At 40.4% G+C, this 25,204-nt stretch overlaps 1 protein-coding gene across 10 annotated transcripts in view; it reads left to right on the top strand.

The window, feature by feature from the left end:
* MAST4 (microtubule associated serine/threonine kinase family member 4) overlaps positions 1 to 25,204 on the top strand; it is a 564,301-nt gene that overhangs the window by 324,701 nt on the left and 214,396 nt on the right. Inside the window, exon 1 of one of the 10 annotated variants that reach the window (XM_078449289.2) lies at positions 24,269 to 25,164. The exons of 8 other annotated variants lie outside the window; for them this stretch is intronic. In XM_078449289.2, coding sequence (XP_078305415.2) covers positions 25,118 to 25,164 — 47 coding nt within the window. In that variant the 5' untranslated portion in view covers positions 24,269 to 25,117. Of the gene's footprint in view, positions 1 to 24,268; positions 25,165 to 25,204 lie in introns of those variants that run through there. One more of the 10 variants, XM_078449313.2, reaches the window with a different exon arrangement.

The following is a 25,204-nucleotide window of genomic DNA, read 5'->3' as shown; positions in this document are numbered from 1 at the left end:
ACTAACCATATATCTTCATATTTGCTCTTATTTTTCAGGGTTTTATGTGATAGGTTCCTCTGTTTATTCTTTTTTTCCCTAGGTAAATGTTAGAATCATATTTGGGGTTCACCCACCATGCCACAGTTCCCTAAGTGGAATATTAAAAGTGTACATTTCATTTAGAAGGAAGTATCATCTTAAGCTATGTTTTATCCTTTTAGGAACATTTATTTTAATGACCCTGGTATTTCTCTTTTTGAAGTGTTTTTTTGTTTTCTTTTCCTTATGATCACATGTTTCTCCTTAAGATATCTTGAAGAATTTCTTGATTTATTTTTTAAAACAATTTGTTTTAAATCCTATATAGTTAGCATATAGTGTTGTATTTTTTTTTTAATATTTATTTATTTATTTTTAGACAGAAAGAGCTCATGTGGAACAGGGGCAGAGAGAGATGGTGAGAGAAAATCCCAAGCAGGCTCCGCATGGTTAGTGCAGAGCCTGACTCAGGGCTCCGTCTCACAAGCCATGAGATCATGACCTGAGCCAAAACCAAGAGTCAGACGCTTAACCAACTGAGCCACTCAGGCGCCCCAGCATATCGTGTGATATTATTTCAGGCCTACATTGTAGTGATTCAGCAGTTCCATACATCACCCAGCGCTCAGGATGAGTGTACTTGTAATCCCTTTCACCCATTTCACCCACCCCACCCCCCACCTCCTCTCAGGTAACCATTCACCTTGGGATATTTTCATTTATTTTTATGTGGATAGGGTTTGCTTATAAACCACATTTTAGTCACTGATAGCAAAACTGTTGGATTTTATATTTGTGGGCTCTATCCAAGCTACTTAACTCTTTTATTTACTCCAGTAGTTTTTCAACTGCTTCTGTTTGGCTTTTTAGATAAAAAATTACGTACAAATATCAGTTTTTATCGTTCTTTTACAATATTGCCTGTTTGCAAGTAAACATTACATAATAGTCATGATAGGTGGTTTCTTCCTGCACTGTTTCTAGTACTTTATTAAGACAAATCTGACTGTTAGTGTGGAATATACTCTGTGATGTAAGAAGGATTACACTTAACAGAGCCACATGGTTTGGGGCACCTGGGTGGCTCAGTTGGTTAAGTGTCCAACTTTGGCTCAGGTCACGATCTTGCAGTTCGTGAGTTCAAGCCCCGCGTCGGGCTTTGTGATGATAGCTCAGAGCCTGGAGCTTGCTTGGGATTCTGTGTCTCCCTGTCTCTCTGCCCCTCCCCCACTCACACTCAGTCTGTCTTTCCTTCAAAAATAAATGAACATTAAAAAAATTTTTAAACAGCCATATAGCTGAATTTCTTTTTTATTAATTTTTTAAATGTTTATTTATTTTTGAGAGAGAGAGAGAGAGAGAGTGTGTGTGCGAGTAGGGGAGGGGCAGAGAGAGGGAGACACAGAATCCGAAGCAGGCTTCCAGCTCTGAGCTGTCAGCACAGACCCTGACTTGGGGTTCAAACTCAGGAACAGTGAGATCATGACCTGAGCTGAAGCTGGATGCTTAACTGACTGAGCCGCCCAGGCGCCCCTGAATTTCTTTTAAGTTATGTGGTAATTTTGTCACATAATGCCTTGTTCATGTTTGAGAGTCGCTTACCATCCAGAAAGAGAAAATAGCTTCGAGAGATGAATAAATTGCCTGAATGTAATGGACTGTTCCCTTTTAATATGAAAAACACTGTCTTGGTTAGTTCTACAATGAAAATGCTAATTTCTATGTTCTAGTGGTGAGTTTAGAGGGCATTTGGGCAAAGACCCACCATACTATCAGATGAATGGCCAGGAGGGCGTCTACACAGGGGAAGAAGGAAGCATGCTAAATCCCAGCAAAACTGTAACCAACCTGGAATCCGCTGAGGCCATGACTGAATGATGGCAATTAATTCTCTATCTGCATAGAAGATGAAAAATAACACTCTCTGGTAGAAGATAGCAACATTTAGACCTTACATTTTTAGTTGGGTAATATTTCTCCCAAGGGGATAAAAATTGGTTCTTCAGGGGTGAAAAATACTAAGGTTTACAGTGTTCTGTGGGTCTGTAAGGGCCACAATTCACAAAAAGATAATACAGTATATCTGTGTTACTAAAATGTCATGGGAGGGGTGAGAAAACATTGATGTAGAGCTTCTTCATTTTTTATTTGATAATCGGAAGTTATAGTAAGTTATGCTATATGACCTGAAAACAACATAAAGACAATGTAATTTATAGTCACAATTTTGTTCCAGAGATTGAAGTTAGAATTCACGTACTCAAAAATAATGTGACTAGTATGTTAAAGAAAAAATAATGAAAAATTGGAAAATTTCACCAGAGCATTGAAATTTGTGGGGGGAAAAGCAGCAAATAGAAAATTTGATAACTTAAAAATACAATATCCAAAATTAAGGACTCTCTGGATAGTTTTAATAGAACATTAGACACAGCAGAAGACAGTATTAATAATGTGGAGGGTAGGTTAATAGAAAATGCCCATACTGAATCAAAGAGAAGACATAGTATATGCTTGTGTTTCTACTAGCTAAAGATTGGAGAAGCTTCACATTTTCCCATATTCCTGCTAACAAATAGATTTTTTGACCCTGTTTATATTTCACCAATTTATGTGTAAAGTGATATTTTATTGTTAGCTTAATTCACTTTTCACAAACAAAACATTTTGTATTGTTTTCATTTATTTTGCTATTTAGATGTTCTTTTCTGATATATCTATTGAAATGTCTATTCATATGCTTGCCATTATGTCTCTGGGGTTGTTAGTATTTCTATCAGCTTGTACATTTTTTGTACATGAGCGATATAATCTTTTGTTGTCTCCATTACAAACATATTTTGTAGATGTGTGCATAAAACTTTTACTACCATGCTATTTTCTTTTGCAAAAAAGAATGTTGGTTTGTATGCTGGAAATTAGGCTAGACTATATAAGATGATAAACAAAAAAAGCTTTCACAACCTGATTCTAAGGTAGTTTCGTGAGAGTATAGTTATTATTTTATTTTCTGTGTTCCAGACTGTCTTACATACAACTTTGGGTGTGCGTGTATCTTATAATTACACTGGTAATTTAGCTTGTTTGACATGAGCTGTTGGAGATAACTTTGTTATCAGCTCAGTTTCTTCATAATTTTGTTTTTGGTCTTGGATTAATTATGTTGGATTACTTTACACCTAGAGATTAATTAATTAATATAACCGTCCTCTGATTTGCAAGTAAGGGCTTATTTAGGTAAACTCAGTAGCTAGTGTCTTTCTTGCAGTTCGAGGTGTCACTGTTGACACTAATATGAGGATGTGTCTATGTATGATAGAATGCAAGTATTCCATGTAGATCTAAAATTGTTAGATTATTGGCATATATATGTAGGAAAAGTTGCCATTGATTTCTCCCTGTCATGGCAAAGTAGCCATGATAGATATCATGCCTCTGTTTCTTTAAGGGTAATTATATTATGAAAGAGAGTGAACTTAAGGATACTTATTTAATTTGACTTTGAAGACTGACCATCCCAGTTCTCTCACTTACCACCCACCCTAACCTTGGGTAAGTGAAATAACCTTTTTAAGTCTTAATTTCATTATCATTGATATGAGTCTGATAAATGTGTGCTTCATGGAATTGAGTATGGTAATGCATGTCATATGGCACGTGCTAGCCCAGAGGAAGCACTTATAAATGTAAACTGTGGTTAGCGTTTCTAGTAAAACATGTCTGTTCACATTGTGCATAACTTGTAGAGTTTTGAACAAAGAGTTAACGCAACATGAAAGTGGAGATTGGACTCCGATAGTAAGGGGTATTTAAAGATTCTTCCCTGTCCCCTCAACTTGTTACTGCCTTTAAAAAGTAAGGAGTGAGTGCAGGGAACTTCCAGGTGCCTAAATAGCTCTTGTTGTCATTATTTTGTGGAATCTGTAGCATAACAGCTGAAATATACTTATTTAAAATTAAGGTAGGAGCAAATTCCAAGAGGCTTCTTAGTTTAATGGAATTGCTTGGTGAATGGACATCCTGAAGTTTTGTCTTTAAGCAAAATTATTCATGCTTAAAATTTTTAAATTTTTATTTGAGTATTTCTTATTCTATCTTTTGAAATACTGGGCTATGAATTATAGTACTGAGAAATACATGCTTACAAGAAAATCACTGTCTTTTCCCTATGGTAACATTCTGGAATGTTTTGAGGTTATGCTTGATGCCTTTCTTTCTTTCTTTCTTTCTTTTTGGGTTTTTTGTTAATGTGTATTTTTGAGAGAGAGAGAGAGAGCGTGCGAGCGAGTGTGAGCAGGGAGGGGCAGAGGGAGACACAGAATCCGAAGCCAGATGATTTTTTTTTCCCCTCCAAGGAGTGTCTTTATTCAGGGTGATCATAAACATCACAGCCTCTCTTCAGGAGTTAACTTAATTCCCCAGGTCCCCAGATATACCCAAGTCCTTTAGAGCTGACACAGAGGCAGCTTGTTTGCTGTAGCATCTAAGGATGAGAGAATGACCACCTATGCAGAAGGCTGGCCTGCCTTGGCTTTCCCATGTAGTTAGGAGCCCAGGGGGATTCATTGTTCCTGGTGGGGAGAGACTGCACCACCCAGACAGGTCTGAGTGCCGACAGCAGAGTGAGTTGAGCCTTGTTTCCCAAACAGCTTCTTGGCTGTGGCCACTTAAGGAATGGACCCTGAAGCACGATGGGCCAGGTGGGCTCCCCCTGGCAGCCCCTTGATATCCTAGCTAGGGAAGTCCATATGTGTAGAGCCAGCCCTTGGCATACTTCGGCAGGGGTGAGGTGCCGTGGCAGTGGGCCAGATTTGGCATCCCAGTAATCTAGGATCTCGATGACCCACTCCAGATTGAGGATTGTGGCCATCTGGGAGAGCTGGGCAAACTTGTCTTGGATGGTCCAAGTGGTCACTCTGTCAGCCCAGACCCTGACACGGAGCTCGAACTCATGATCCATGAGATCATGACCTAAGCCGAAGTCAGACACTTAACCCACTGAGCCACCCAGCTGCCCCTCTTTCTTTCCTTCCTTCCTTCCTTCCTTCCTTCCTTCCTTCCTTCCTTTCTTTCTTTCTTTCTTTCTTTCTTTCTTTCTTTCTTTTTTAAAAATCAAAGTTAGAGCATGATAAATGATAGAAATTTCAAAATAATTCTGAAGTAGCATGAGTGTGTTTTGCATTTACTGGTCTTCTCTGGAAAGTCCCTTTCAGTTTCTAAGGAACCTCAAAGGTTCTTGTGATGTTAATCTTACATATCTTACATAGATGGCGAGACTTTTTAAAAGACAGTTAATCCTTTCCCCCGCTTTTTCCTCTATGCATTTGTGTATGATTTCTATTCTTAAAACATTGTAGGATATTTTCTGATTTTTACCGCTTAAAAATAGTTCACAATTCATACATCATTCTGAATGAATGAAAGCAGCTAATTGCTTTCTGCATTGTCATATGGCTTACGTTTCATTTATTTCTAAAATGAGGTGTTTTATTCCTTTTTTTTAACCAGTAGAAAAAGTTGGTTCTGAATGGCCTATGTGATAAGCGCTGGTTTATTTTGTATCGTTGTTTCAAAGGTCACAGTCACCTACTGTTTGGTGTTCTCAGTGTCTTTAAAATAAAATTCTTCAAAACCATATTTAGATTATACCCTTTTGCTGGCTAAAAGATTTCTATCATGATAATGAAGTTAAAACTTTTATTAAGTTGGTGGTAATTTGGCTTGAAATGGAAACTTTAGGTTAGAGTCATAGAAGACACCAGAACATCTTTCTAAATAAAACTCTTTCTTTATAAGAGATAACATTTGTTCAGTATCTACCAGAGCATCTAGCACAATACATCTCTAATCTCTCTCCTCCCTCTTCCTTTCTCCTTCTGCTATCTGTGTACTTTGTTATTTCTGATGCCTCTTTTCCCCAGAGTTGTAGAAACACAAAAATTTATAATTTTATTCTGTTTTAGTTTTTACCGCTGTGTAATAAACTGCCATAAACTTAATGGCTTAACGCAACACCTATTTATTATCACACAGTTCTGTAGATCAGAGGTCAGAACAGGGGTCAGCTGGGTTCTCTTCCCAGCTCACACGGTTGGCAGAAGTTATTTCCTTATAGTTGGAGCGCTCAGGGTGGCTTTCGTCATCTTAGAGGCAGGTAGAGGCAGTTCTCTGAGGCTGCACCATATTTTAAGGGATTTACCTGATTTGGTCAAGTCTACCCAGGATCTTCTCCTTCTGAACAGTTCAAACTCAGAGTCAGCTGATTCGTAACCACATCATGGGAATAATATTCCACCGTCTTTATAGGTTTGCCCACAGTGGAGAGTGGAGGGGGATTATATAATAGTGTAAGTGGTTAGAGGCCTTTGTAGAGTTCTGCCTACCATTTCCTGGGCTAAAAAGTTTAAAAAAAAAAAAAAAAACTTTAGAGACAGAAGAACATGAACGTCTGTTGACTCCCTCCTGGTTGCTAAGGCATGGGCTTGGGATGTGACCTCCGTGTTACAAATGAGCAAAAGTTAGTTTCACAGAGACTACATCAGTGGCCGAAGTTCTCACTGAATTCAAGAGCCACACACAAAACCATGGAGATGAAGCCTCTGAGTGACTGAGAATCTCATTTTTCGTTGTTTGTTTGTTTGTTTTTAATAAACAGCCACGAGTTTTCAAATGAGCTGCTTTTCAACTGTTCAAATGTAGAGGGGTTGTTGAAAACCTATAAACACATTTCCCCAGGGAAATGGTGGCTATAAATGGTGGTGAGTTCCCAGGCCAAATCACAGAATCCAGCTTACCACGTACTCTCCCGGTGGTTGTCATCAGAGCAATCCGGAACTCCTCAGGTCCTAATCCCTGAGTTCCCTGGAGGCAGTCAAAGTTCCTGGCAGTGTGCGGCTGCTGTGGCTGTCTTGTGTGGGACCACTCCTCGGAGACGGAAGTCCCCCGGGCCCTGGGCCACGCCGGGGAGGACACGAGCAGGTGCTGCCCCTACGCTGTAGGAAAAGCTTCCAGTTTGGAGAAATTGGGATCACAGTTTATCGATTAGGTGATTATGTCATATGCTATATACAGAATCTTAGTAGCTGAATTACCTTTTATACCGAATCAGTTACATAGTGATAGCAAGTTTTTAAACAGTGCCATTAAACTTGCACAGTAAGTTGTGTGTGAAAGTATTTGACAATTGTTTCTTTCTTTTTGTTTGTTTATTCATTTTCTTAATGTTTTTATTTATTTTTGAGACAGAGAGAGACAGAGCATGAGCAGGGGAGGGGCAGAGAGAGAGGGAGACACAGAATCCGAAGCAGGCTCCAGGCTCTGATCTGTCAGCACAGAGCCTGATGCGGGGCTCGAACCCACACACCGTGAGATCATGACCTGAGCCGAAGTCGGATGCCTAACCAACTGAGCCACACAGGCGCCCCTGTTTATTCATTTTTGAGAAAGAGAGACAGCATTAACAGGGGAGAGGCAGAGAGAGGGGGACAGAGGATCCAAAGTGGGCTCTATGCTTAGATCACTGAGCCTGATGTGAGACTTGAACTCAGGAACCGTGAGATCATGACCAGAGTTGAAGTCGGACACTCAACCCACTGAGCCACCCAGGTGCCCCGACTATTATTTTTATCCCTCAGCTAGTTTTCTTTCACCATGTTCTTTTAAGTCTGTGCAAAAAGCTAGCTTAGGAGGCTTATCTCTGACTAACATCTATGTGTTAGGTAGCATAGTTTAAAAATCAGGCAGCCTCTCCTCTTCACCTGCCCATCTTGAGTTCCATCACGTTCTTCCTGTCTTTACAACAAGCTTGAGAAAAGAGGGGAGACGTGAACGGTTCCCAGGGAATCCCCACAGGAAGAGGGAGCCACGCTCAGGCTGATGTGTGCAAGAGAGTTGAGGTGATGTTCATGACTGGAATACAGGAGGAGCTGTAGGTGAGGAAGGTCAGAGTGAAGGAGGCTGGGGAGGGAAAGAACGGAAGGAAGGCAGGCTGGGTTTTCTTTCTCTTGAACTTTTTGTTGCTGGTGCTTTGTTTCCTACCCCAGCATCATTCCTGCCTTGTGACCTGGGATGAAATCATCCAACCTGATGAATCCGGGGAACAAAGTGGCCATGTTTGCCTAAATGTGAACTTTTTTTTTTTTTTTTTAGATCCTCAGTCTTACGTTCTTTTCCTTCACCACCTCTGGTAAAATAAATAAATAAATGAATTCTGTTTCCTTTTGATCTTCATTTCAGGTTCTTCAACGTGTATGGCTGACAGCCTTCAAAGGCATGATGCAGACATTGGATGTTTTATTCAGTGTATTGCCACTCTTGCCCTTTGGTGCAGCTATTCAAATTGCTTTGCAAGTGCCTGAAAGCTTGTCATGCATTTTGCCAACAGTAAATGACAAGCGGTAATATATACGGTGAATATGCCGGGTGTATAAGAAATTACTGATGCAGGCCTCTGTTTCATGGAAGTTCGTTTGTTCCTCATGTAATGCTCCAAGTTCAATCTAAATTCCTCCGTCGGATAGATTCAGGTCTTACCTCTCAAGTAACACGTGGAGTCAAAATAATTGAGGATGCAATTATGAGTGGGAAAATATAAAAAGCACGTGGTAACTTTTTAAACAGATTGTTTTTAAGAATTCTGTGCCCTTGGGACAAATGACATCCCCTTTTTATTCCCCGCCCCCCCTCCTTTAGGATATCCACTTCCTCTTCCTTGGCTGCAAGTAAAATCTTTCGAAGATCATTACCTTAGTGCCCCCTAATGAAATGTAAATAAAATGAATGATTACAGTTTGATTATGGGTTCAGTATTTATGAGGCTCCTGGTAACTTGCTGCATAAATTTAAGTGTGTGAGTAAATTCTCTTAGGGACAGTCAGTGGGAGAGTATTTTATTTTTCTTCCCTATTTTTTATGATGTACTAATTCTTTTCACCTCTGAATTCTTTATTGTTGTTTCTGCCCTAGAAGAAGTAGGACCCTGGAAAATGGATATATTTTTTTCTGGGTGACTTTTATGGTCCCTGTAGGGTCTGGACCAGCCCTGAGTTTCTGCCTGATGCTGACGTGTCATGGGAACATTGATATAAAGGAATACAGCTTTTCTTTTAATTCCCATACTGTGTGCATCTCCACATAAAGAAAAACATATGAACATTTCTCTCCTCTACGTTTTCTCATAAAGCACATCGAATTTCAAGCCTGTACTTTTACAGAAATCACCAGGGAATGGGTTAACACTATTCTCTGATTACTTAGGGATATCAAGTATTTTAAGCTTTCTCCTCCACCATCTAGATATTGGAAGTTAGCCTCCCACTCACTTCATTGCTCAAGACCGCTTTACCCTGCAGTCTTTTCTTTCTGGAAGAATTATTGTACTGACACTTCCAGACTCTTCTCTGCCATAATCGCTGCCCATCCTGCAGAGCCTTTTCTATGGCAGGAGACAGAATAACCCTTAAAGCTTGTGTGTGTTAACCCAGCCCGGTTGGGTCCTGCAGTAAGAGAGAGTTGAATTCTCATTTGGATTTGAATTCATGGGTCCATTCATGTTGTAATGCTGAGTCTCAAGAATCCTGCTGTTGGGGAGGCTTTGGCCTCTGATGTGTGGAGGGCGCTTGGAATTGAATGAAATTGGTAGAAATACATGAACGCTTATTTCATTACCTTGTGCAATGTGGGGTATTTGCTTTTTCTTTCCCCTGCAAGATACAAAGGAAAATCGAATATCTGGAGGACAGGCCTCTCTTATGAAGTGACTGTCCCTCTTATCCACAAAGCAAGTGTCACAGGTCGCATGCCATTCTGACTCCCACGTCTGTAAAGAAGGGAGTGAGCTGATGGAGGAGACCACTGGCATACAGCACTTATAAAATGCTCGGAGACTGAGTTCCCAAGTGGGCTGAGCAGACAGAAAAGGAAAGGCAAAGGTGAGAACCCATGTCGTGTTTCAAATTGGAGTATTTGTCAAGGAACCAAAGACTAAGTTCTGTTGGAATGTGGGGATGATAAGAGATACTTACAGTGTGATTCCAGGTTGTAGGTTTTTTGGGAAAAGGGTAAGTAAGGCCTTACTGGTGTTCACTTACAAACTCTCTGTGTAGAGTCCCCCGTAATTTCTCTTGAGTAATTGTCAGCTGTTTGGTATGATGACCAATTATCAACATTTGTCATCTTATACTTCTTGTTTCCCACCTGCTGACATCCAAAGCCTTTTTGCTGGCTCCACCCCCTCTCCATTCCTGGTACAGGCAGAGCAAAGCCCTTGAGCCTCTCTCTGTTTACCAAGGTAGCTCTCAGCTTTCCCCCGAAAGCAGTGTCCAGGCCACAGGGTTACCGGTGGCTTTTTGTATATGATGCCTGATGTATCAGTGGCTGGAATGGAGTTGGGTACAGTGTGGTATGTTGGACTTGTCACGATAGCCTGGAGTCATCCTGATTCCTCCAACTAAGGAGGTAACTAAGCCTTCTAGAAAGAATCCCTCAGTTCAATTTGATGCCTTCCCCCACTGTGACTATACTTGTAATAATTTTGTCAAGTAATAATTAACTCTTTGTTGTGCATTTATTGAAGGCCTCCTATGTGTAATCAAGCATTTTGTATAAAATAGTAAAAAGAAAAGGCATGACCCCTGCTCTCATGTGGTTTATATTAATACATTTTATTTAAAAATGTATCCTGATGGTTATAGATGTTCTGAAGGAAAGGAGCAGAATGTTCTAGGTGAGGATCACGGTGGCTCTAATTTAGATTGGGAGGTCAGTAGCACAAGTGATATTTGAGTTGAGTTAAATATTTTAATTTAGTAAAGTAGAAGAAAGGCATTTTGTTCTAGGATAAAATTTGCAGTTCTGTTTGATCATAGAGATTTCAAGCAGTTGAAATCATTGATCCTTCATGTTTACTTAAATTTTAAAGTGCTAACCAAGGAATAAACTTTACATGTTACCCAGAAAGCCAAATGGGATAATTCAAAATGTATAATGTGTTTATAGATAATAACCCATATTAAGGGGAATAATATTGGGGATGAACAATGAATATTGTGGTAAATGGTTGAATATGGAAAAAATGGGGGTTAGAAACAAATGTACCACTAGAGAATGAAGATAATTATTTTGGAAAAGGAAAAGTCTGCATTCAAATCCACAAACTTTGAGTAACTACTGTGTGACAGAGTATGTGCTAGGAGACAAGTAAGATGCTGTGACACCCTTCCATGAGTATACCATTTCAGAAACAAGTGACATCCTTCAACAGTCCTGAAAGCCAAAAATGCTCCATATACTGTTATAGGAGGTATTGTTTTTTGGAAGGGAGTAGGCATTTTAACACAATATTGTCAGTTTTAGGTGAAGTAAATAAAAATAAAGCTAATTAGGATCTGAATGAATCTGTATTGAATGTTATATGCTATAAATATAGATATATATTTCCATCGCACCTTCCAGTACTTGAGGAACATTTGTCAAGGGGCACCTGGGTGGCTCAGTTGGTTAAGCGTCTGACTTTGGCTCAGGTCATGATCTCGCTGTTGGTGGGTTTGAGCCCCGCTTCGGGCTCTGTGCTGACAGCTCAGAGCCTGAAGCCTGCTTCAGATTCTGTGTCTCCCTCTCTCTCTGCCCCTCCCCCACTTGTGTTCTGTCTCTCTCTCAAAAGTAAATAAATGTTAAAAAAAAAATTAAAAAAAAAAAAAGACATTCGTCAAATCAATCCTCCATTAGACTACAGAAAGCAATCTCAGCAAATTATCCAGAGCATACTGTTAAAGGTTCTCTACTCTTCCTAGCTGGGTAACCTTGGACAATTTAATTACTCCCTTTCCACCTCCCTTTCCTCACTTATAAAATGGGAATAAGAAGAGCAATACTTGAAAGTGTAGGAAATAGAAACAAATGTTAAGCTTTTAGTGTAATACTAGAAATTAATAATGTTTTCAGGAGTTTTTGTAATAATATTCTCCTAAATATTAGCTAAAAGAAAAGCAATTAGAAGGTAATGAACAACCCAAATGTTACAAATTTTTAAAATTCAAGTTCTGCTCAGGATAAAATAAATAGTTTACAAAACACTTTTCAGCATATTTTTATAGAATGTATATTTTGTGCTTTCAGGTGACCCATTTCCACATCAACCTCAGTGATCACTTGATATTCTTGCAAAGCTTTTTGCTCTTGACATTTTGTAAGATGCTGATTTCAGCAATTCCTAATGGTCCTAAAAAAGGTGCTGTATTTACATTGAGACATTAGAGTATTATTTAGCTCTTTCTGGAAGATAGGGGAATTGGAGAAGGATTTTCATGTTTCCAAAAAGTAAATATGTGCTTTGAACTTTATTCTCTTTTTAGTTTTGCTTTTTGGGTTCACAGTGCCAGACAGGTCAAGTTTGATTGTACTTGACAGTATAGCTATTACAAGTTGGGATATATAGGGGTATAGCTCTTACAAGTTGGGAGAAAATAGTGACAATGAGGGAGATGAGACCAGATACACTCTTCTTAAAAACCTTACAAGATATACATTGGCAAAGATGTGAAAATGCCACATTAACAACAACAGAGAAATTTCTTGGCATTGCTTGACCAATCAAAATAGGGGTAAGGCCTAATTTTCTCTTTTGCAGACACAAAATGCCTAAATTCAAGCAGATGTGTTGGCAAAGCAAACCTGAGTCTTCTGAGTCTTCTAGTTGATCCCTTTAATTGCTTGGTAGAATTTGGGATATCAGGATGAAAATCAATTTAAAGGCTGTTGTTGGGTGCCTGGGTGACTCAGTCGGTTGAGTGTCCAACTTTGGCTCACGTTAGTGGGTTCGAGCCCCGCATCAGACTTTGCGCTGACATCATAGAGCTTGTTCTGGATTCTCTGTCCCCCTCTCTCTCTGCCTATACCCCACTCACGCACTCTCTCAAAAATAAACATTGGGGAAAAAAGTTGAAAAAAAAAAAGATTGTTGTTAAGGCAAATAAGTTTGGACCAAATGTCCCTACCTCCCTCTCTTCCCCAGAATATAGCCAATATCTTTTCTGAAAAATTCTACTTTTAAACCAAGAAAACATTTTATAATAAAGCTAAGAAATATTAATTTTCTTTATTGTGGTATTTTGACTATAGTAGGTATTCTATAAATGTCAGTTAAAGGAATGATAGTTACCAAACATGTGATATAAAGAAATAACATTTCTGGGGGACCTGGGTGGCACTGTCGATTGAGCGTCAGGCTCTTGGTTTTGGCACAGGTCACGATCTCATGGTTTTATGAGCTTGAGCCCCATGTCGGGCTCTGTGCTGGAAGCTCAGAGCCTGTTTGGGATTCTCCCTCTCTCCTTCTCTCTCTGCCCCTCCCCCACTCATGCTGTCTCTGTCTTCCTCAAATAAATAACTAAAAACTCAAAAAAAAAAAAAACTTAGAGGGGAAAAAAAAGGAAGTAACATTTCTTTGCTCTGGTAGTCTCCATAGCATGCATTGCAGCCATTCATGTAATTCTGGTACTTTGTTAACATGATTTTGTAATTTATTTATTTATTTATTTATTTATTTATTTATGTAGCTTTTCTGTTAGCATGAGTTTAAAAAGCAGAGAAGCACACACATATGGGTCATCTCTAATAGATTCTCAGATCGCCATAACGTTTTATAACCAAACAGTGTATTTGACTTGGAATTTGCAAGATATATCAGGGAAAGAAATTTCAGAAAGATGAGCATTTGTAAAAGAAGAATATAGAGTGACCTTCACTGATGATGCAACCATTTGTGCCCTTTATACCTTGTCTTCCCCAGGTTTCAAAACTTAATGTCCATAAATGTTGATGATAAGGTTTCCATAAAAGAACTTAGCTAAGCTCTTGTATACAGCTTTTTTTATGTTTAAAATTTGCTGCTGATCATCTGAATTTTTTTTGACTGCTTTAAATGTACCATCCTCCCTGCCTGGGTGACTGAGTCAGTTAAGCGTCTGACTTCAACTCAGGTCATGATCTCACTGTTCATAAGTTTGAACCCCTCATCAGGCTCTGTGCTGACAGCTTGGAGCTTGGAGCCTCCTTTAGATTCTGTGTCTCCCTTCCTCTCTGGCCCTTCCCCACTTGTAGTCTGTCGCTCTCTCTCAAAACTAAATAAACATTAAAAAAATGTTTTCATATTTTTTTTTAATTCAAAGTTACCATTCTCCCCTTCCTAGTTAAAAGGTAAGATTTTTACTTGTGAATCTTCACATTACCTCTTTTAGGCGTCTGTAATTCTGACTCACCTGCCCGCTCTTGGTCCCAGATTTTAAAAAAAGAAATCCTTTGCTGTGGCTTCTTCTTAAGATCCTGTCTCTGGATCAATGAAGAAATCTTTTCCTGTCCTAGACTCAGAAATGTTGTCTGATTTCTTGCCTTTTTTCTCTTTGAAGGGGAAAAGGGACATTTCTCATCCTTAATCCACACCATAGATGTCTCTTAAATTAAGGATTCAGAATGTGAGTCTGCTGTGAAGGACACAGTTAGGCTAGTGCATGGAGAATGAGCGTGAAATAGATACCACTCTGCCTTCAGTGGTCAGCCAGAATCCTGGAAGTGGAGAGATTTTTACATCTATTTATGAAAATCTCACAGAACTTCACTTGAAAAGTATTTAATTGTATAATTCACAACTTGAAAATTAAAAAAAAATTAAAAATCAGCCATCGTTAGGATGGCCTATTAAAGAGGGCCTTTGAGGAAGATAAAGTTCTTCAGGCCACATATATTTAAGCAGTTAACAAAAATGGAAAATATTGAGGGTAGGGCAATTTTCCATACCGCTGATGATCCATCCAAGCAGGAGATAATCATGGTGTTGCTGAGTATGGAAATAGAAAAACTTTTTTTGTCAGTTACCTCCTCTGGGAAGTGCTTTATAGTTTGTGAAGCTTTTTCCCAAGTCCTGTGTAATTTAACTTAATGTTTCTGTGTGTTGTCCACTTTTGACGGAGTTTTTTAACAAGTACCTCCAGCTTACCTTTTGGGTTATGTGTCTAACATGTATCTAACCTGATGCAATCTGTTTCCTAAAATACCATTGAAATCAGATTTTGGTGTGAATCAAATTTGTTGAGTATATTACCTAGAAAAATGTTCCTGGAATCATTTGGTCAAATAACTCAATGTCTGTACTTTATGATCTGGAAAAGGATGGTGCACTGTAATAAAATGAAGTAGTTGGAGTCAGAAAATCTGATTTACAGTCCTGCCTCAGTCACTTAATAAACACGTAATGTGAGGCAAGTAATTAATTATTTTGGTCTCAGGTAGCTCTGTAAAATTTACCCCTGTAACTAAGGATGCTGTATTTTCTGCATATTTTCCCCTGGATCTGTCATTTTATTCCATTTTCTATTTTTTTCTGGTTCTGATTTAATTTTTTTTTTTTTTTACTTTGCTACATTTGTTACTTTATTAAATGGCTATTTAGTAGTGTATGTGTGCCTTCTTATGTATTGCCTCAAATCCTGTGTGGAATGCAGCAGGGTATAAATAACTTTCTAAAAAGAGGGAGTATGTTTGAAAAGTGTGTGAGAAAGCTGTAAAACCTCTAAAATAGATTTTTTGCTTTTATGAAAGATGCAGCTTGAGACTTGTAGGAATCCCCATATTCACAAGTTTGAGGGATTTTCACAAACTGTGCACATCCATGTAACCAGCACTTAGGTCAAAAAACAGAACATGATTTGTACCTCAGGAGCCCCTTTCTTTATTTAAAAAAAAAATTATTTAATGTTTATTTATTTTTGAGAGAGACAGAGACAGAGTGCGAGTGGGTTAGGGGCAGAGAGAGAGGGAGACACAGAAGCAGAAGCAGGCTCCAGGCTCTGAGCTGTCAGCTCAGAGCCCGATGTGGGGCTCGAACTCAATAGCTGTGAGATCATGACCCGAGCCGAAGTCGGATGCTCAACCAGCTGAGCCACCCAGGCACCCCTGAAGCCCCTTTCTTTAAAAAAAAAAAGTAGATTTATTTTGAGAGAGAGTGAGAGGGCAAGTGGGAGTGGGGGCAGAGAGAGAGATAGAGAGAATCCCAAGCAGGCCCCATGCTGTCAGTGCAGAGCCAGATGTAGGGTTCACACTCATGAACTGTGAGATCATGACCTGAGTCGAAATCAAGAACCAGATGCTTAACCGACTAAGCCACCCAAGCATCCCTCAGTGCCTTTTATGTCTTAAGGTAACTTGAGCAAACTAAGTAGATGACAGGGATAAACTGTAAGAAAGGGTCTTATTTTGCGGGAAAGGAAGAACAGGAGAGGGCAGGAGAGAGAAAAGGGACAGGGAGTGGAAGATGCTTCTGTCCTGATCTTCAGTCATTGTGCCCCTCTGAGACACGATCCTCTCCTAAGTCACCTTGCTTCACTAATATCACACCCATAGGAGGCATTGAATCTCTGTTCTTCAGTGAATGAACACATACAGACACCTTCATTTTACTCTCTGAAGTTGCTCTGTGAAGTGATGGAGAATCCTTAGACGCCATTTGGCTGCATCTCGCAAAGGCCTGCTTGAAAAGTTAATTCCACTTCTTAAAGATAGCCATAACATTGAAACCTGACTCTTCATCTCCTTGGCACGCAGAACATAAAACTGGTTCCTCCTCAAACTTTTATTCTATCCTTCCCCCCACTTCACCAAAGAATATCATTCCTAAGAACCCAACTTACCAGTGATTCATCTCTGCATCCCCTATAATGCCATGGTTTATATAAACGCTTAATAAAAATGTGTTCTAGGGGCGCCTGGGTGGCTCAGTCAGTTGGGCGGCCAACTTCGGCTCAGGTCATGATCTCGCGGTCCGTGAGTTCGAGCCCCGCGTCGGGCTCTGTGCTGACAGCTCGGAGCCTGGAGCCTGTTTTGGATTCTGTGTCTCCCTCTCTCTGACCCTCCCCCGTTCATGCTCTGTCTCTCTCTGTCTCAAAAATAAATAAACGTTAAAAAAATTAAAAAAAAAATGTGTTCTATTTCTGCCTATCAGACATATGACCTTCTTCAGGGCCATTAAATGACCTAGCCTTGACCCAGCTTCAGAGGCTTTGCACTTGCTGTTCTCCCTGCCTGTGGTGCTGTGTTGAAACTCTTCATCCTTTTCATTCTCCCTTTGAATTTTTTTTTACATTTATTTATTTTTGAGAGACAGAGTGAGACAAAGTGAGAGTGAGGGGAGAGGCAGAGAGAGGGGGAGACACAGGATTGGAAGCAGGCTCCAGGCTCTGAGCTGTCAGCACAGAGCCCAACATGGGGCTTGAACCCACAGACTATGAGATCATGACTTGAGCCGAAGTCCGACGCTCAGCTGACTGAGCCCCATTTTTCATTCTCCCTTTGAATCTCCTGCATCACTATGATTTGCCCACCCTGACCTGAAGGCACTATCTACTCCCAGAGTCACTGACCGTCCTGTCACCTATGATGGCACCTGCACAGCACCTGTCCTTATCAGAAACAATCTTATTTATGTGCTTACTTTGTTTACCCAACTTAAAAGGATTCCACAGGTGGGTTTCTGTCTTACCTGCTCCTGTATCTGGTATGCTTAGAACACCGACTGTTGAGTGAAATGCGTGAAATGAATGATAGCAGAAATGAGAGAGTGAAATTGTTCATAACGTGATTTTTACCGGATTATGTGAGTGATAAAAGAAGATGACACAGGGGCACCTTGATGGCTCAGTCGGTTAAGCATCCCACTTGGGCTCAGGTCATAATCTTGTGGTTCATGAGTTCAAGCCCCTCATTGGGCTCTCTGGTGTCAGCACAGAGCCTGCTTTGGATTCTCTGTCCCCATCTCTCTCTGCCCCTCCTCTACTCGCACCCTCCCTCTCTCTCTCTCTCAAAAATGAACATTAAAAAAAAATACACGTGCACCTTTTCTGAAAGTTCTCTTCAACCATGCACAGCTTTTAGAATGTGTAAATAATTGATGTGTAAATAATTGAACATATATAGAAAAAGACGCTCTGGCCTCAGGATTATGTCCACCTTGCTTTGCAAAATTCCCTATCTAGGTTTCTGGTCGGGTGTGGCCGGAGACACTGTTAATTAGGTTTCTGTGACTTACAGATACTTCTGGGGCTCTAGCTATAAAAAGTCTTTCCCCCTGAAAACAGGACAGAAGCATATACATACGCTTACGTTGGTAGTATTGCTGAGAGAAGAAATAGGGAATAAAAAAATGAAACAATAATACAGCATTTTTTTTTCCTTAGGCGAAGTGTAATGAAGTCAGAACCAAAATGTTTAAAACTGGTTGATGATGCTGTGCGTCCTGCAGAAATTGACCCTTAACTTTATAGCAGTTTCTAGAGCCACACTATTGATTTGTGGTTGGTTAATTCTGGATTGTGAGGGCTGTATATGCATTGTACAATGTTTAGCAACAACCTTGGCCTCTGCACACAAGATGCCAGTAGCTGCAACCCCCTTCTCTCCAGTTGTGACAACCAAATATGTCTCCAGACATTTCCATCTCTGGTTGGGAACCACTGTTGGAGAGTTTACGTAGAAGGACCTAGCCTTAAGCCATGCCAGTGCGTTTGTGCAAAATCTAGACTTCCACCATTAAGGAGACAGTGGTGTTCCCTCCCTGTAACTGTAGAAAGCTGCTTAGCTTCAGCCTTGTGCATATGTCTTCTCAGTTATACCAGTAAGATTTAGAACAGTGTCCTCCTCACCTCCCACCACCACATTGCACGAGACTCTAGTGTTACTGTAGGTTCCTCCTGTGTGCACGTGTGTGCGCAGCTAGTCCTGGGTGTGTGCCTTCCAGCCAGCAGGGGCCTTTCTGGGTCTGTATGTAGTAGCTGAACACATCCTGATTCTCCAGGTTCTTGGATGCCGCTCTCTGAGCTGCAGACACAGTTCAGTTATCTAATACTGTGGAGAGCTATAGTTATAAGAAAAGGGAGGGCGAGTGTCCTCAGTTGGTAGTTTCACCAATATAGGGAGAGTCGTTCATTCATCTTTCAGCAGAGTTTTTTTTCTTTTTAAAAAAAATTTCTTTAATATCTGTTTATTATTGAGAGACAGAGACAGAGCATGAGCAGGGGAGGGGCAGAGAGAGGGGCAGACACAGAATGCGAAGCAGACCCCAGGCTCTGAGCTGTGAGCACAGAACCCGACGTGGGTCCCGAACCCACAAACCCCAAGACCATGGCCTGAACCGAAGTCGCACGCCCAACCGACTGAGCCACCCAGGCGCCCCCCCTCCTTTTTTTTTTTTTTATTGATGTATAATTAACTTGCAGTATTATATTAGTTTCAGATGTATAGTATACTGATTAACCAATTCGGTACATTATGCACTGTCAAGATAAGTGTGCTCTTAATCCCCTTATCTGTTTTACCCACCCCCAGCCCCACCTCCTCTTTGGCAATCACCAGTTCTCTGTGTTTAAGATTCTCCTTTTTTTGTTTTTCTCTTGTTTGTTCATTTATTTCTTAAATTCCCCATGTGAGTGAAATCATACAGTATTTGTCTTTCTCTTATCTCACGTACCCTCTAGGCCAATCCATATTGTTGAAAATGGCAAAATGCCATGCTTTTTTGTGGCTTAATAATATTCCACTGTGTGTGTATATGTACACACATAAATATGAGGCCTGAAATCGTAAAACTCCCAGAAGAAAACGTAGGCAGTAATTTCTTTGACCTTGGCCTTGGCAACACTTTTCTAGATATATCTCCTCAGGCCAGGGCAACAAAAGCAAAATTAAGCAATTGCAATTATACCAAAATAAGAAGCTTCTGGACAGTGAAAGAAACCATCAACAAAATGAAAAGGCTGTGTATGTATATGTGTATATATGTGCATATACGTGTGTATAACACATATTTACACAGTGCATCCTCTTTATCAGTGTATTGATGGACGCTTAGATTGCTTCCATACCATAGCTATTAGAAATAATGCTACACTAAACAAAAGGGCATGTATATCTTTTTGAATTGGTGTTTTCATTTTCTTTCGATAAATAGCCGTTAGTGGAATTATTGGATCCTATGGTAGTTCTGTTTTCAGTTTTTTAGGAAAACCTCCATGCTGTTTTCCACAGTCGTTGGACCCACTTGCATTCCTACCAGCTGGGCATGAGGGTTCCTTTTTTTCACATCCTTGCCAACACTTATTTCTTGTGTTTTTTATTTTCGCTATCCTGGCAGGTGTGAGGTGATAATCCCATTGTGGTTTTGATTTGCATCTACCTCATGATGTTCAGCACCTTTCCAGGTGTCTGTTGGCCATCTCTATGTCTTCTTCGGAAAAATATCTATTGAGGTCCTCTGCCTACTTTTAAACGGATTATTTGTTGCATGAGTTGTATGAGTTCTTTCACCTTATGGGAGAGGCCATTTGCAAGTATCTTCTCCCATTCGGTAGGTTGCCTTTTCATTTTGTTGATGGTTTCTTTCACTGTCCAAAAGCTCCTTACTTTGGTATAATCGCAATTGTTTAATTTTGCTTTTGTTGCCCTGGCCGGAGGAGATATATCTAGAAAAGTGTTGCCAAGGCCAACATCAAAGAAATTACTACCTACGTTTTCTTCTGGGAGTTTTACGGTTTCAGGTCTCATAGTTAGGTCTTTAATTTTGAATTTATTTTTGTGTATGGAAGTAGAAAGTGGTCCAGTTTCATTCTTTTGCATGGAGCTGTCCAGTTTTCCCAGTGCTATTTGTTGAAGGGACTGTCTTTTCCCTGTTGTATATTCTTGCCCCTTTTGTCTTAGATTAATTGACCATATAAGTATGGGTTGATTTCCTAGCTGTCTATTCTTTTCCATTAATCTATGTGTCTGTTTTGGGGCCAATACCATACTGTTTTAATTACTACAGCTTTGTAGTGTAGTTTGAAATTTTAGCAGATATTTATTGAATATTTGTATGGACTGCTGTTGACACTGGAGTTGCAACACACCTTCTTGGAGCCCACATTTTTATAGGGGAGAGACAATAAATGAATATAAAATATGTCCAGTGATAGATGTTGAGGAGAAAAATATATCAGGATGAGAAGGAAACAGTAGATGGGGCGGGGGAGGGCGGTGGTGGGGCTTGGAATTTCAAAAAGCCTCCTCGGGGAGATTGTAAAAGACATTCAGGAGCAGGATATTTGGACGTCTCAGGAAAAAAGAGTTGGAGGCAGAAGGAGCAGTAAACGCAGAGGCCATGGTATAGAAATGTGTTTGGTGTACAGGAAGGACAGTGAGAAACAAAGGAGTTGCAGGGAAGGAAGCCAGGGAGGGTGGGTGTGGGTATGCCCTGTGAAACTTTGTAGGCATGGTAAGAACGCTTCAATGTTTTTAACAAACAAAATTTCAGACGTGTACTGTGGAGAACGGTATACTGAACCCTTCACATACCCATTATCCAGGTTTAATAAATGTTAATATTAGATTACTGTGTATCTAATAAATAGTAATATTAGATACAACATGGTGTCTTACTCTCCATCCTCAGATTATTTTGAAGCGGAGCATAGACACTTTATTTTACCTGTGAATATTTTTTATATGTATCTCTAAAAGTTAGGAAGCTAAAAGTGATCCTGATTCCAGTGTTATTCTTTTTAAAGATTGTTTTAAGTTTGTTTATTTATTTTGAGAGAGCAAGCGAGCAGGGGAGCGACGGACAGAGAGAATCCCAAGCAGGCTGAGGGGCTCAGACTCACAAACCATGAGATCATGAACTGAATCCACACCCAAGAGTTGGATGCTTAACCGACTGAGCCACCCAGGTGCCACCCTCTGATATTATTCTTAAAATAATATTACCGCATATCCAGTCAGTGTGTGTGTCTGTTACACTGAGTATTTCCAGGTATTTGATTATGTGTTTGTTTGGTGTCAGGACACACAAGTTCATATGTTGCAATTCATTGATTTGTCTCTTTAGTCTCATTTAACCCCTCTGTCTCCTTCACTCCCCACATTGAGCAGTTTGGTTTAAGATACCAGGTCCTGTGTTGTGGTTTTTGCTTTTCCCAGGCTAGCTCTTTTGCTGATCACTTCTCTTTGTCCCTATATATACTGTAAATTGATGCTTTGATGTGGTGGCTTGATTATATCCGGGTCGTGTGGCTTTTTTAGTAAGACTGCTTCGCCTGTGTTGCACCAAGAGGCATAGAACAACCACTTGTCTCTCTATGATGCTATAGTCACATCATGATCATGACCACAATCCATTGACTTATTAGGGTTTGAGAAATGATGATACTCTAATTGTAGCACTCCTTCTTTATTTACCAGTTGGAATATTTATATAAAGAATCATTTTTTCATCTGTGAGGTGCAGTTCATAGGGAAATCAAGATAAGTGGTTGATTTTTCCCTTTTCCAGCTTTCAGAATTAATGGGGTAGTTCCCTAGCATCTTCTAAAAGGGGCCCAGGCTGGCTGGTTCCTTCCTCCCTCCTTCCCACCTTCCTCCCTTGAACTCATGGCCTTAAACACTGGGTATGTTCTAATATGTTGCCATTGTCACAACTATTGATGCTTGGTTTTTTGAGGTTTGGGCCACGTTTGCTAGGTTTTTTGCCTTTACACAGAATGAGAGGGAAACTCTTGGAGGGTTTTCAACACAGGAGTGATATTCTGGAAAAGATCACTCTAGAATCTGTGTAGCCAACAAAGTATAGAGAATGTCAAGGAGGAAGTGGAGAGATCAGTCACAAGGAAATTATAATGATCCAACCTGGATAGGACCCTTGGATCAGCATGGTTCAGAGGGGAAAGAATGGTAAGAGTCAGGATATTTTACCTTGCAGGGAAACTTATTTGGCAAGGACAGGAGGATAGGGAGTTTGAGTTTGGATATTTTAAATTAAGGGTATTAAAGGGAACTTCAAGTGAAAATATTTTGTGGTCCATTGGTAACATGGAACTGAAATTCACTTAAGACCTGTGTAGAGAAGTCTGTTGAATAAAATTCTAATGTGTCTCCTAAGATGAGGTACTTTAAGAGATTAAAAAATTTAGAGAATTTAGCTTTTTGGGAGGCAGAGTGGAACCAACCTACCTACCTTCCTCCCTTCCTTCCTTCCTTCCTTCCTCCCTTCCTTCCTTCCTTCCTCCCTTCCTTCCTTCCTCCCTTCCTTCCTTCCTCCCTTCCTTCCTCCCTTCCTTCCTTCCCTCCTTCCTTCCTTTCCCCTTCCTTCCTTCCTTCCTTCCTTCCTTCCTTCCTTCCTTCCCTCCTTCCTCTTTCACTTCCTCCTTCCTTCCTTCCCTCCTTCCTTCCCCCTTCCTTCCTTCCTTCCTTCCTTCCTTCCTTCCTTCCTTCCTTCCTTCCTCTCTCATAACCTGGCTTGTGCCATACTTCCTTTCCGCTCTCCCTGATTTTCCTGAGTAGAGTTGATCCCCCCTTCTTTGTGTTCTATTATATCTTTATTGTTTCTTATTGTTATGCTTTTCATATTAATTTAAATGACTTATTTACATTCTGTCTGGCTGCCAATGATCATGAGCCAATGACCGTAATCCCAGCATGGATTTGTTGCCTCTGAAAGGTAGGATTGGTTAGTTTTCTGTGAGCCCCCACAGAAAGAGAAGTTGTCACCTAGTTAACAAACACCCTAGACCATGTTGGTAGGTTAGGGGTTAGAGAAGGGTTCCAGGAATATCTTATGAACCTTCTCTGGCCCACATGTACCTTTGTAGAATTAGAAACAGGTGACCCTGTAGAGGGGTACAAAGCTGAGAGTAACTTAGTGAAAATGGAAAAAAAAAAAAAAAAAAAAAGGGGGTAGAAGCTGCCCAGAGCCATGCAGCAGGCTTGGCAAAGTAGGAAGCAGGCTGGACTTCAGCCTTCACTTACTTTTTTGCCCAGCACCTTTGTGCAGCCTTGAACAACTGCACATGGCCTCCCTGCCAGTGAAGGCCTTTGGGATAGGGAGTGAATACACCGGAATCTAACCCTAGTACTGCCCCTAGTTGTGTGTTGTTTTCTTCATCTGTGTGAGGATGGAATTTGACTTCATAGACTTTGAAATGTAACCGCTTGAACACAGTCGTTTGATCACAGATTTGCGGTGTGCCTGTGGGCTAGCAGCAGTGCTTGAATATTCTTGCTAAAATAAAACTTCATTTGATCAAGTACTTCTAGGCAGACCACTGGTTACTGAATTTTAAAACACTTTAAAATACACGAGAAGAAATGAGTCAGCTATGTTCTTCCTGCACCACAATGCAAGTACACTTAGTCCCAACTTATGGATAGAACGAAACATTGTGTTGCTGGAATAAATACGAGATGAAACTTTCAGGCTTCCAAAACATACGTTCTCCCTTTGCTTCCTTAATCGTGTCTGATTGCTTTTGTCAAGTGTAGTAGCACTGTGAGGTTCCTAACAGTTTTCAAAAATAGAAATACAAGCTCCTATCTCTCGCATTTCCACTTGGTATTTCCCATTGTAGGGTTTTGCCTGTTCACACAAGGCTTTGCCTCACACCAGAGTTCAACATCCCCCAAATTAACACAGTTAGTTTATTCCTCTTTCTGATGATTGCCTTATATAGAAAAAAATCTAATTGTTTTCATTCGGCACCATTCTCCCATGTCTTTCTTGTGGCACATGAGTGATTCTGTTAACTCCACCAAGGAAAGAGTAAGCGGAACTTCCTCAGGGTGTCCGGATTCTCTCTGAGCGCGTCCCTGGGAGATGGGGAATGGTTGAGGTTTGCCGAGATAAACTCTTTCACAAGTACGATGCTGCTGCTTTATTGTTTTGTTCCAGTCCGCAGGATGAAGGGACTTTTCATCTCACCGAGGTGAAAACTGGGTCTGTGAGTGGAGCGACTTTGTTTAAAAAAAAAAAAAAAAATCAGAAACCAATTACTTGATATGCAGAGCTGAAAGCCTCATTCCCTTAACGAAATCAGTGCTGTGTGCACTGCCGTTAACCTGAGGAAGGCGGCTGACATCTCTTGATTACGGCTAGAGGTGGAAGGACCCAAACTTGCAGGATCCCCCTCCCCCTAGAGAGATTCTTAGTCCAGTCCTTTATAGAGGTTCGTTTTGGCTCTCTGTCATCGCCGGGACGCTGGCAGGGAATGTGTGCATTGGTTACAATACAGTGTGGTAACATATAACAACCATGAAAGCCCAGCGGGAAAGGCTACAGATTCCGGGGCTGACCTTGGAGTAAGTATTGTCTGTCTTTAATATTTTAATGCTTTCTGCA

The sequence above is a fragment of the Panthera onca genome, chromosome A1, assembly GCF_046562875.1.
Source record: "Panthera onca isolate mPanOnc1 chromosome A1, mPanOnc1 haplotype 2, whole genome shotgun sequence".
Taxonomy (NCBI): domain Eukaryota; kingdom Metazoa; phylum Chordata; class Mammalia; order Carnivora; family Felidae; genus Panthera; species Panthera onca.
Note: the sequence above shows the minus strand (reverse complement) of the source record. Positions and strands in the feature narration are given on the sequence as shown.